The 13,116-nt window shown below is 50.1% G+C and overlaps 1 protein-coding gene across 13 annotated transcripts in view; it reads left to right on the top strand.

The window, feature by feature from the left end:
* Positions 1 to 13,116, top strand: part of ZNF536 (zinc finger protein 536) — a 423,689-nt gene that overhangs the window by 274,511 nt on the left and 136,062 nt on the right. For all 13 annotated transcript variants that reach the window (XM_082711302.1, XM_082711297.1, XM_082711306.1 and 10 more), the window contains one exon: positions 5,867 to 7,450. In XM_082711302.1, the coding sequence (XP_082567428.1) occupies positions 5,867 to 7,450 (1,584 nt within the window). The remainder of the gene's footprint in view (positions 1 to 5,866; positions 7,451 to 13,116) is intronic.

Below are 13,116 nucleotides of genomic sequence, written 5' to 3' on the forward strand. Positions count from 1 at the left end.
GAAGGGTAGTGTGAGTCCGCCCGCTCTTTTCGGAGAGGTGCTCTTGGGGGTTCACCCCATTCAAACGAGGGCCAGACTAACTTCCCCCGAAACGGTGAAGGTTCCTTGGGCTCGTCGAGTGCAGTGTAGAGGCTCAGTGTGATGAAAGACATGCTCATGTAAAAATAGGTACAATGAACTAATTAAACCCCTCGGTCATATGTTTCTAAAAATTTATGGTACAGAGACCCGAAGAAGTTATCAATGTTATCCCGAAGTTGAATATACATCTTGTGCCATGTGTCCGTGGGTAACAGCTTTAATGTGAGATGTTTCCAGTAATTCATTAGTCTGTTGGAATGATGAACCGATGGGGTTTTTTTTTTTAGTTCAGTAGGCCTTTTTGAACAACCCTCTCTTTTCTAGAAATGTACTGTTTGTGCCCATATCTTACTCCTTTAAAATATTGCAAGAGATTCCCCCAGAGAAGGCCACTGGTGTCCACCTGCTTTCCCCAGTAGGCGAATTGCTCAGTACTGGGCATCCTTTTCCCTGATCCAGTCTTCAAACGGGCTGCCCTGTGCGGACCTGGACTGTAGACGACAGTGCTGGGGCCCTTGGCGATGTTTGAGGTTTTAAAGCAGGTGCCACCATTGAAAAACCAGGATATTGCACGTAGAAATCTGGGTGTGGGGCTTTTCTTAGCAGATGGCAGAGGTCCTCATGTTCCCAGCTGCTTGGTGCCGGTGGCGGTTGCCCTCTAGGACAGCCATCTACCCCTTCCCTGCTGTTCTGCATGTCCCTATGATCGGCCTGTCTCTGAAGACATCCCAGTGTCTGGTTCCAGCCACAGGCAGATGAAAACACAGCGGATCCTGAACATCATGAGGCAGCTGGAGAACTCATGACCCCCTACAAAGCTTAGGGCAGTCTCAAGGATCCTTTGTGTAGATTTGGGCCACTATGTGGCCTAAGTGGCCCATCATTCATCTAGATGGAACTGCTGGCAGGGTCTGGGTCTGCCTGTGCCACGGGACTGTGTGGAGAATGCTGGGTGGCCCCCTGACTTGTCCCTTGCCAGAAGCCTGGGGCTTCATTCGAGTTTGCCCAGCACGCTGAGGTCGAAGCACGTGGCCGTCCACGGAGACCCGGACTACGAAGCCTTTCTCAGCACCGGGAGATTGGGCAGCTGTCAGTCACCAAACCTGAGAGAAGGGCTTGACCCCCCTCAAAGCCTGCTAACGGCGCTGACGGGTTTCTCCCCACCTAGTCCAGGCTGGTGTTAGGGGTTTGCCCCCTCCACCCCCCAGTACTCTGAAATGTGCCCTTGCAGGGAGTCCTGTCTGGGTTACAGGCAGGAAGGTTTCCCGTGGACGGCAAGCCCCTTGGGCTGCCTGGGCTTGTCCAGAAGACGCCCGTCCCAGATGACTCCTTGCCGGGGTTTGCCTGGCCAGAAACATAGCCATGGGGCTGCTGGTTGTGGGCTGAACCCTCTGTCATCCCCTCTGCCCTCTCAGGGACGAAGCCCGGGAAGGTGAGGGATGGAGGCTTTCAAGGTGAGGGCCGTAGTGGGTGTCGCTTCAGGGTTATAAAGAAAATAATAGCGAGGATTTTGGTTTTTATTTTTAACATAAAAATCCAAAGGGGTGGATTTGTCCCCTAGAACTTTGCTCTGGAGCACTTCTCTGGGAATTGGGGTGCTAGGAAGCATCACCCAGACACAGCCTTAGGGAGCGAGGCAGGAGTTGGAACCGTGCAGAGGGGTCCTTCCGTTGGTGTGAGCGGGAGGTACAGAAAGGCCAGTGGAGGGTTTCTAGAGCCTGTGTGTGTCACGTGCAGCCAAAATAACCCTTGAAAACTCACTAAATAGCTCCTCGTCTAGCAGGGCCTAGATGCTTGGGGACTCCGATGCTAAGAATGAGCTCTTCCTTTTTTTCAGCTATGGCCTGTTTTCCCTGGAACAGTGGAGGCCAAAGCCTATTCCGTACGTCATTGTATTTTTTAAAGATTTATTTATTTGAGAGAGAGAGAGCTCAAGCGTAGGGTGGGAGGAGGGGCCGAGGGAGAGAAAAATCTCCAGCAGACTCGCCGCTGAGCACGCAGCGTGATGCGGGGTTCGATCTCACAACCCTGAGATCACGACCTGAGCTGAAATCAGGAATCAGACGTTTAACCGACTAAGCCACCCAGACTCCCCTATTCTGAACTTTAAAAGAGCAGTGGGTTGAACCGAAATTTATCTCCTTGTGCTGCGTGAGTTATGTATGTGGTGTGTGTGTGTGTGTGTGTGGTATGTATTTGTGCATGTGGTGTGCACGTGTGATGGGTGTGTGGTATGTGTGTGTAGTGTACATGTGTGGTGTATGAGTGTGTGATATGTATGTATGTGTGAGTGTGTACGTATAAGTGTGTGCATTGTGTGTATAGTGTGTGTGCATGTGTTGTGTGTATAGTGTGCATGTGTGATATGTGTGTGGTATATGTGTGTACCATGTACACATGATATATGAGTGTGTGGTGGGTATGTGCTGTGCGTGTCTGTGTGTGATAATGTATATGTGTGGTGTGTGTGTGCATCTGTTGTATGTGAAGTGTGCACATGTGGCCTATGAGTGTGTGTGGTGTGTGTGTGGGTATGTGTGTGGTGTATGGTGTGTGTGTGTATGAATGCTGTGCACATGTTGGATTGTGATGTATGTATGTGAGTGTGGTGTGTGTGGTGTGTATGTGTATGAGCTCCACTTGCTTTAGCAACTCTATGATCTGTCTCCGCTGAAAGCGATGGGAACTGGGGCCTTATCTCTTTGGTTCCTCACTGAATCGCCCTCTCTACTTGGGGAGTGGAAGGTCATCATTCATTCAGTCAAAACATTGTGTGTCGGGACACCTGGGTGGGGGGCGTTCAGCCGGTTAAGCTCTGCCTTCAGCTCAGGTCAAGATCTCGGGGTCCTAGAATCGAGCCCTGTGTCAGGCTCCCTGTTCAGTGGGGAGCCTGCTTCTCCCTCTCCCGTTATCTCTTCCCCTGCTCATGCTCTTTCTCTCTCTCAAATAAATAAATAAAATCCTTTCAAAGAATGGATCCGCACATTTCTGGGCATGTGGGTGCACACATGGGTCTCTGACCCCATTCTGGAGACTTAGTTTTGCTCTTGAGGTGGGTTTTAGAGCTGACACGGGCCTTAGGGAGTACTGTCTTAAGGAGTACCACCATCCTACATTATAGGTTGAGGATGCAAAGGTCCCAGGGTAGGAATCCTGTGCCCTGGGCAGTGGAAAATCATGTGGGGTCTCTGGTCCCCAGTGCAGACACTCCAAACACTTCCTAGGGTCCAGAGCAGACGACCTTCCCTGCTAAGCCATCCCGCAGTGTCCACCCGGGGAGCCCTGCAGTGCTTCTCTATCCAGGATCTGCAGAAGCCCACATGGGGGCCTTTGAGAGACCCAAATCGCAGCCTTCATCCCCGGCCAGTGAGCCCAGAATTTCTGGAGGTGGAGGTGGAACCAGGTATCAGCATCTTTTAAAGCTCCCCAGCAGTTTCACTTCGGCTTCTTCAAAATGTACTATTTACCCCACATCAGAATCCCCAGGGACACTTCCCCCAGACCTCGAGGGTCAGAACCATGCATGGGGTTCCATAAGTAAGGTCTTAAAGTCTCCTATTGACTCTAATGCATGGTCAAGTTTGATAACCACTGCTCTGGTACACGTTGCAAGTGTGTGTCCTTTGGAAATGGACATCCCTGGACATCCCTGTGGTCCCCGTCCCTCACCCCACTGAGGCCTGAAGGCAAAAGTCCATGCTCTCCCTCTGTAGCTCCTGCTAACGCACACCCATGCATTCTCGGCAAACCCTTTGCCAGATGCACTTTAATGACTTCCAGGTGCATTTCTGAAATGCAACCTGAGTCTCACCCAGTACCTGCAGGCCTCACCTCTGCCAGTTCTCAGTGCAGGGCCCTCCACGAGGCTCCCACTAACCTGGGGAGGCAGGATTCTGAGTCTCTGGTTAGGCTCTCCTGGCACAAGCCCAGCTACTACCCCCTCAGCTCCAGGACCTGCTCCTGCTCCCACTTGGTCACCGAACTTCCAGGTCAGCTCAGAAGAGCCTGTCCACAGTGCTTGTCCCACCAAGAGTTCCATGGCCTCTGATGAGATGCTCAAAGAGCATGGCTGGGGTGAATCTGAGTCTAACACAGGGATTGACCCCAAGAAGTGGGAGAACAGTGTCCGAGGCCATAGATGCCTTTAGCTCAACAAGGCTAGAGTCTTCTGCTTGATCCATGTCATTGGTCTAGCCAGAGGCAGTTGGGATCTTTCCATTTAGAGAAATACAACCCCAGCTTGCAGGAGTGAGGTGCACAGAGCCACCATTTTGGAAAGGCAGATGTGGCTTCTCCAACATTCCAGCACGAAATCTGGAGATGATGCGGAGTCCCCTGCTCAGAACCTGGGCTGGTGGGCTTCTTATTTACGGTACCCAGGAATCCTTCTCCCCTCTTCTCAACTCTGTTACCTCCAAATGCCCTGTGCCTTGGAGACTCCACTGGGGCCCGGTAAAATGTTTTCGGGATGCACCGATCACCGACGATTTGCTGTTGCTTTTTACATCAGTCTGGTTTACACCAGCAATGGCGGAAGGGCTGGGGGGACACTGAGTTTCCTGGGAGAGTGACTGTGGCGATCGACAGGGCGCCGCCAGGAATCGGCTAACGGATGGCCACAGCCCCATTTCTCCCAGGGAGCTTTTCGGTTCCAAAGTCTAGAAAAGACCCCAGATTGCAAACAAATTCCTGGAATATATTTAAATCCACATCTGTTTTATTTTCCTCCCCTTCCTCTAGCCTACAACGCGGGCAGGTCCCGGCTGTCCATTACGGTAGCTTTTCCATGGTGGCAAGAACAATAGAAGTTGGGTGTTGAATTTAAATAAATATTTAATTCATGAAAATGATCTTATATGTTTTAAAACACTCTTTAAAGCTATTTTTATTCTCTAGAAAGCGCTTATTATAGGTAAATTACACATTTTACTACCGGAGCGTTAGGTTTGCCATTAGTACAAATTTAAGGCACTACAAAGACCAGTAGATAATGTTAATTTCAAATACAGAAACTAAATATATTTTGTACCTTTTTATTACTCATTTTCTTTTAAGTTTTATTGACTGCTTTTTATCTTAACTATATGTCTTTACATGCCGCAATCATAATGCACGGTAATGGTATTAATATTTTATAGAATCGGTATTTATAGTTCTTTATTTAGAAACAATGCAGTAGGTCTGCAGATATCTGAGCTCGTCTGGAATGGTGCCCTCCAAATAATGATAAATTACTTGTGCAGTATGCCATTTGCTAATTATATCCATGATTTACTGCAGAGCGAGACTTAAATCATTCATTTCAGTCTTGCGTAACAGTGCCATAAAATTTTTAGGTTTAAAAATGGTTTCCATGTGTATAATTTAAACAAATTTTAGAGCTATTGTATACACAAAATATTGCAACCACCCATTTGTTACATACTTTGTCTTTTTAAACTTCTACTTTTAATGATCACTGTGGTTGAAATTATTATGCTTAATTTTCATAATCATAGCTTTTAAATCTACAGCCGTTTTCACATGTTAGATAAAGAAAAAGATAGCTAATTGTGTGTAGATAGTATGTCATTCCTGAATAGTCCCAAATGGTACAAAATCATTAAAAAAGCTTAAGAGTACGAATTATTCTTCTATTAAAAAACAGTTGTTCTCTAACTAATTATTAGTTTGAGCTGCTTTGTTTCCAAGAACAAATGTTGATCCTTCTAGCCTTGTTCGGCACACCAAAATGAGATAAACACTTTTCTCTCTCTCTCTCTCTCCTTATACCGAACTCTTGCAGGTGAGAAACCTTACAAATGTCCCCACTGTGACTATGCGGGCACCCAGTCAGCGTCCCTAAAATACCACTTAGAGCGGCACCACCGGGAGCGGCAGAACGGAGCCGGGCCCCTGTCTGGACAGCCCCCAAACCAAGACCACAGGGACGAGCTGTCCAACAAAGCCGCTTTGTTTATCAGGCCAGACATCCTGAGGGGGGCCTTCAAGGGTCTCCCTGGAATCGACTTCAGAGGTGGCCCTGCTTCCCAGCAGTGGACAGCAGGAGTGCTCTCGTCCACAGATCACTCGGGGCAGGCTGCCGGCATGACTTCTGAGGCCCCTTCGGACACGCTGAAAGGCACCGACCTTCCTTCCAAAAGCGCCCACTTCTCCGAAATCGGAAGAGCTTACCAGAGTATTGTGAGCAACGGTGTGAATTTCCAGGGGTCCTTGCAAGCTTTCATGGACAGCTTTGTCCTAAGCTCCTTGAAGAAGGAAAAGGACATGAAGGACAAAGGCCCGTCTGACCCTCCGTCCATGAAGGTGCATGGGCCGGACGGCGGGGAGGACAAAGCTGGCACGAAGGCGGTCCCCAGGAAGTCGGAGAAATCCCAGTACGAGCCTCTGGACTTGTCGGTGCGGCCGGATGCTGCGTCGCTGCCGGGCTCGTCGGTGACCGTGCAAGACAGCATCGCGTGGCACGGCTGCTTGTTCTGCGCGTTCACGACCTCATCTATGGAGCTCATGGCCCTTCACCTGCAGGCCAACCACCTGGGCAAGGCAAAGCGCAAAGACAGCGCCGTCGGGGTGACAGTCAACTGCAAAGACCAGGCCCGGGAGGCGGGCAAGGTGGCCCTCCTGCCCTCGGCACAGTCGAACAAAGAGATGGCACTCTCCGGCCTGATCGGGCCTCTAGAGGCTGCTTCAGAGAAGGCAGCCCCGGGGCCGGGCAAGGAGACTCTGGGGGAGCCCAAGAGCGGCACGTGGCCTAGCCTGGTGGACCCTGCATTTTGCAACTTCCCGTCAGACTTCTACAAGCAGTTTGGCGTCTACCCGGGCCTGGTGGGCTCGGGCACCTCCGGCTCCTGCCCGGCCCAGGAGCCCGACGGGAAGGCCCACACGGAGGACGACGCCCCGATCCTGATCCCCGAGACCGCCAGCAAGAACGCTACCGACGACCTCTCCGACATTGCCTCCTCGGAGGACATGGACTCCTCCAAGGGAGAGAACAACGACGAAGACGATCTGGAGACGGAGCCGGAGATGATGAGCAAACCCCAGTCCGCCCTCGGCAAGGACGGTGGTGGCGGCGGCGGCGGCGACGGCGGCGACAGCCTGCTGCCCGCGGGCGCCCCTCAGCCGGTCCAGGGACTGGTCTCGCCGGTGCCCCCGGCGCCCGAGAAGCAGTGGCACGGCCCGGGCCTGCTTCCAGCCCAGGACCCCTCGGCGGGCCTGCCCAAGCCGGAGCGGGGCCCCCCGGGCCTGGAGAAGCCGATGAACATGCTGTCGGTCCTCAGGGCCTACAGTTCTGATGGCTTAGCAGCCTTTAACGGACTTGCGAGTAGCACAGCAAATTCTGGATGTATCAAGAGGCCAGACTTGTGTGGTAAGTTTTAGAATCCTCTTCCTTTAGTTCATTTCCCAAAACATCAGTGCTGAATTGTGCATTTTTAAAAAATGAGGTAGACTCCTCCGTTAGCACATTTCGAACTAACCACGAGAACACCCCAGCGATGCTGTAATGTACAGTGTAGACAATCACGAGAGTCGATTTCCTTTGGAAGTTCTAGCACGCCCGCTTTTGCGTTCGGGTTCCCACCCCGGTGACCCGAAATGCCTGTACGGAAAGCGCGGAGGGGGGTTGGGGTCTCGCAGTGCGAACTGTTCCTGTTTTTAATCTCTAACTCGAGGGGGAGAATATTTTTAAAAACAAAACCAGAAAGACACGGTAACTTGCAAACCCTTCAGTATTTTTAACTTCTGCGTAAGACGGCGAAAGACAGTTGCTTCCTGCTTTGCTAAGCCAAACCTGCTTCCTTAAGCTTTTCTTTGTATCGACTTAGAGGGTATGAAAAATCATATCACACTAACCACACTGTAGAAATAAAGTGATCCTCTCTCCAACCAGGGAGATTGTTTTGGGGTGTTTGTGACTCATCTTTAGACATTCCAAACAGCAGTTACTGTGACGTTGGCCTTCTATGATCGCCTTCTGTCCCTCTGTATCTTCACCTGTCTGTCCGTTGTTCTGATGAGAAATGTGCATTGTGAAAGCCCTGGCTAGCAGGGTTGTGATCCCACGTGTCTTGGACTTATGCCTGCCTGATCTTGTTAGCAAATTGGCACTTCTTTACCTCCTTCAAGAATACGGTTACCCCAAAGTAATTCCAGATCTTAAAATGTAATAATAAATGTGAAGCCTAGAATTGGATCAAATGAACGTTGGGGTGGGCAGGGACGATGGAAGACGTTCTCTCGGCTCCCAGATACCCGTATCAGAAAGCCTTTCTCCGAATAGCAGCCCGGTGTATTATTGCCAGCCACAGAAGTCCCACTTGGAGATAAACGGTCGTGGGACCGTTCCACGTTTAATCTATAAATGGATGTCTGTGACTTGACTGCACCTGTTGAGGAAAGGAAAGGAGAGAAGGAAAAGGAAAGGGGGTATTTCTTAAGCTCTGACTTCTGATGTCGCTTTGAGCACAGAGCAGAATTCAGGAAGCCGGGCTTGGTTCATAATTGAAATTGGTATATTTCTTTTCCCCTCTCCTTCCCTAATTCACTAAGAACTGGATCGAGTAATCAGAAATATATATTTTTTGAATTGTCAAAAATCACTAAATGGATTTCTGACAGCTCAAAAAAATATTGACAGCTCCTTATGCTGAATGATTCACAAGGCCCCGTTAACCAGCACCCCAGCTCTATTTTTACCCACATACAATTCGTTACTTTTGAAGCAATTAAAAACAGTGTTTAAAAGAAGGAGAAAAGGACTTTATGTCAGTCCAGTGTTTTTCCCCTTTTCTTCCTGGAGGAACAGTGTGTAAGTCTTTTTTTTTTTTTTTTTTTTAATTTCATCATTGTTTTAAGTTTGTGACTTTTCTTCTCTTATTGTTGTTTGGGGATTGTTTTAAAGTCTAGATTCAGTTCTTTCAAATACCTATGTAGGACCACAGTTCCTGCCAGGAATCCATGCATCAGAAAAGATCAAAACCTGGCATGTTCCTGAGCTCATTCTTATTGAAATGAGCTCCTATTACCCCTATTAATTTTCCCATCTTCCTATCAATGCCGAAGGAAGGCTTGCCTGCCTTGGAGGAGCTTGCACGGGTGTCCTTCAGCACAGGTGAAGGTGGAGGGGAAGGCAGCATCAGGGAGCCTGTTCTAGTGAGCCTGGTCCTCTGAACCCCTTAAACACGTCTCTCCCCCTCCCAAAAGCAGCTTACCACTCTCCCCTGACAGCTCTGGGGTATATGCAAAAAAATTTTGCTTAGTTAACCTTTCAGCCCTTGGGCAACAGGTCCTAGGGTACGTGTTGTGGCCCCTTGCTGGAAAGGGGAATGGGGACCCTCAGTCCAGCCAGGCAAAAACCAGGCATCAGGGTCCAGGCCCTCCTACGCAGGGTCCAAGTCAGGGCCCAGGCCTCCTGCTCTCCTTTGCACTCGTGGGAAGATGCCAAAACAGATTCTGGCCGTAAACTGCCTATTTTTAGCGAGCACATGTTCTGCCTTTCATTCGGACCTCATTGCTTCTGTATCGTCTTGCTTGAGCTTGGGAGCAGGCAAGGGAGGCCTTTCCCTGGCTCTTGAGCTTGCTTCGGGTCGGGCAAAGGCTCCATCCTCTTGCCTCTGGGACTAGCCTGACCCTGTGCAGTGTTCACTCCCCCACTCCCATATGTGGCCATAATCAAAACCCTCTTCTTATTTTCTTACGGGCTGCTCTGTGTCCTGGGGCCCAGGAGGGCCAAGCATACTCATTCTTCCTAAGATGTTGCAGTGGGGGGGGGGGGGTCTGACATCCCACTGGATTCAGAATGGGCAATTGGGGCTTTTTTCTCCCAGTTCAGCTTACTGTCTTTCTACCATTGCCAGGAGCACAAATGATAGCTGATCACTTCAAATCGCCCTTGGCTTGACTTTGCAAGATTGGAAATCATATTGGCACAAGGAATCAAATATTCCTGATTTTGTTTCCTTCTTCTCCGCTCCATGCAAAGTGGATGTGGATTTCCGAACGGAGCCACCAGCTTGATATCTGGTTTCCTCCAGAAGCTGGGTTTGGCCAAACCAAAGAATTATTCTGGTATTTCTCATCTCAGGAGAGTTTGGGGTCTGATTTGGTCTAGTTAGCAAACCCAAATCCCCACTTTGATGCCCCTAGAAACAGGCTTGTGGGAGGAGCCCATGTCCGTCTGTTTCTATTCTCATGGGGCATAAAAGTGTTTGAAGAAGCATCAGTATAAAAAAAAAAATCTTGTTCGGATCACGTAGATTCCCCACAGAGCGCAATAGCAGGTGTGTGTCGGAGGCTAGTGTGTCGGAGGAGATGGTGTGTAACTCTGAAATCTGTGGGTAATACTCCTGTTGTGGCCCTACTTCTAGGCGCTGCTTCCCTGATTCTACATGCCTGCTTCCTAACTGTTCAAACTCTGGTCTTAACATTCCTTAGCATCCTGGATCTGGGGTGCTTGGCCAGTGAGACCTGCCCATTCCTAGCCAGTGCGTTTCAAAGAGAGAGTTGAAGAAAGGGGCCACCCCAGCCCGTTGAGCAGGAGAGCCTTGTCGCACGTGCCAATGTTCAGAGCCCATCGGTGAACTTTCTAAAAGGTACTTCCGTAGACAGTAGAACATTCGCCTCCCCGAAATGTGTCACAGAAGATCCCAAGCAGGAGTCATCTTGAATTAAGCTGGAGGACATACACTGTTACTTCTAGAGTGGTTCAGATCCCACTAGAGGCTCAATTTCATCTGGCAAAATCCCACTCCAGTTAAAGCTTCCCTTTCTTGAGGTGTCTTTTAGACTCCAGGCATAGCCCGCATTTCTTTACCCTACTGAAGAACATGACATACAAGGTCATTGAGTGCCATTAAAGAACTTGGATGTGCCCTCGGGTTTGTTGGAATAGATTTGACCTTGGTCCTGTAATGGGACAGGAGCCACATGAGTATTTAATTAGAGAGTAAGGGCAGATCGGAGCAGCGCTCACAGCCACTGATAGGACAGGGCAGGCAATCGCCTTGTCCAGTCTGAGAAACTTTGATGAACTGGTGGGCCAGCCAGCGGCTTGGAGGTCAGAGAGCATGGGAGGCACGGGTGTCCGTGTGCCCCCAGACAGCACAAAGGCCAGTCTGCACAGCACCTGAGGGCTGGCTCCAGAGCACGGCAAGGGTACAGAGCATGTCTCACCCCACTTTGTGGATTTGGAAAGCAACCAGATCACCCTTACTCTTTGCCATTCAGACCTAGGACAGATGGCTGGGGGGTCATTGTGTGTTGAGTCTTGCAAGCAGAGTTTTCCCTGTGTCTTTTAGTGAGCCCAGGCACAAGGCTGACAGGAAACTTTAAAGAGAAAGGCAGTGAAAAGGGCATGACCCTCTTTGCCGTTCGATGCTCTGGAATGATTGGCACGCAGAGAAGCCACGCTGAGCCAGGAGGCACCACCAGCATGCCTATCACGGCCATGAGCCCTTGCACAGTAGCTTCTGGACCGAGGCAGCCACCAGGCCCCAGGGGAAGCTAGTGGGAGGCACAGTCATTAACAACAAAGGTCCTAGTAGTCCTCATTTATTATTCACAGGTAACTGGGAAACTGGCTTCCCTAACCCAAATTATGCCTGAGACCAAGGGTTCCTTGGGCTTTCATAGCAATGAAAGAATTAGAACCCCTCCTTTAAAAAAGAACACAGGGGGGACGCCTGGGTGGCTCAGTTGGTGAAGCAGCTGCCTTCAGCTCAGGTCATGATCCCGGCGTCCTGGGATCGAGTCCCACATCGGGCTCCTTGCTCGGCAGGGAGCCTGCTTCTCCCTCTGCCTCTGCCTGCCATTCTGTCTGCCTGTGCTCGCTCTCTCCACCCCCCTCTGATAAATAAATAAAATCTTTAAAAAAAAAAAAAATGAACACAGGGTCCAATGAAACCTCTTCACGTCATCTATTCTAAGACGTCTGATCAAATGAACCAGGGCATCCAAGTGGAACGCTCTTAAAATGCTACTTTGGTCCTCCAAAAACCGCACTGATTTCCAGCATAGACAGTCTGAAAATATTCACCCTTGACCGGCTACACAGTCTAAAGCAGGGGTTGGCAACTATTTTCTTCAAGGGCCAGAGAGGAAATAAGCTAGGATTGCAGGCTGTGTGGTCTCGGTCACAGCCACTGGACCCTGCCCCACAGCGTCAGAGGAGCCATAAATGATAATTAAACAAATAGGTGTGGCTGTGTTCCAATAAAACTTTATGTAGTAAAGCAGGCGATGGACTGGATTGGGCCCACATGTCAGCCTGCCCGGGCTGTCACTGGTTCCAGTGTAAAGAAGGGTATGCTTTTTTCTGTGTCATCCCTAGAGGGGACACGTGGGATCCTGTGTGCCGTGGCATCACCGGACAGGGAGATGGTGCCGGGAAGGGCCAGGACTGCAAAGCCAGAGACACAAGAGACTTTCTCGAGACACAAGAGGCTTTCTCAGGAAAGGGGGCTTCTAGACCCAGATGGCCCGGTGTGCCTGTTCTTGGAAGGCCATCTCCCTGCCTACCGCACTTCAGATTTGCAGGAGAAGATGCCTCCACAGCTCATGGCAGTTCCAGAGTCCCCCCCAGTCACGGCCAGGGTAAGCAGAGGAGGAAGAGGCAGGAGCTCTGTCTTGGCTCAGAGGTGAGCGTGCCCTCTGGGAGCCTCAGTTTTCTCACTGGTGGGCAGAAGGGAAAGGATGAACAGACGGTGGATGTAAAGGAGCTTGGATAAATGGTTCTCGGTTGAGTCGGTGTTTTATAGTGGAAGTGAATGTCCGTGTGGGGTTGTTGGAAGGGAATGGTGCCAATGTCCAGATGACCTTTTTAAAAGATGTATTTATTTATTTGAGAGAGAGTCAGAGAGTGAGCACAGATGGGAGGGGCAGAGGGAGAAGGAGAGAGAAACTCAAGCAGACCCCATGCTGAGTATGGACCTCCCCTCCCCCATGCAGGGCTTGATCCCACGACCCTAAGATCACAACCCTCGCCAAAAGAAACCGAGAGTCAGACACCTAACCCACGGTGCCACCCAGACGTCCCAA

Source organism: Mustela nivalis, assembly GCF_964662115.1.
Source record: "Mustela nivalis genome assembly, chromosome: 18".
Classification (NCBI taxonomy): domain Eukaryota; kingdom Metazoa; phylum Chordata; class Mammalia; order Carnivora; family Mustelidae; genus Mustela; species Mustela nivalis.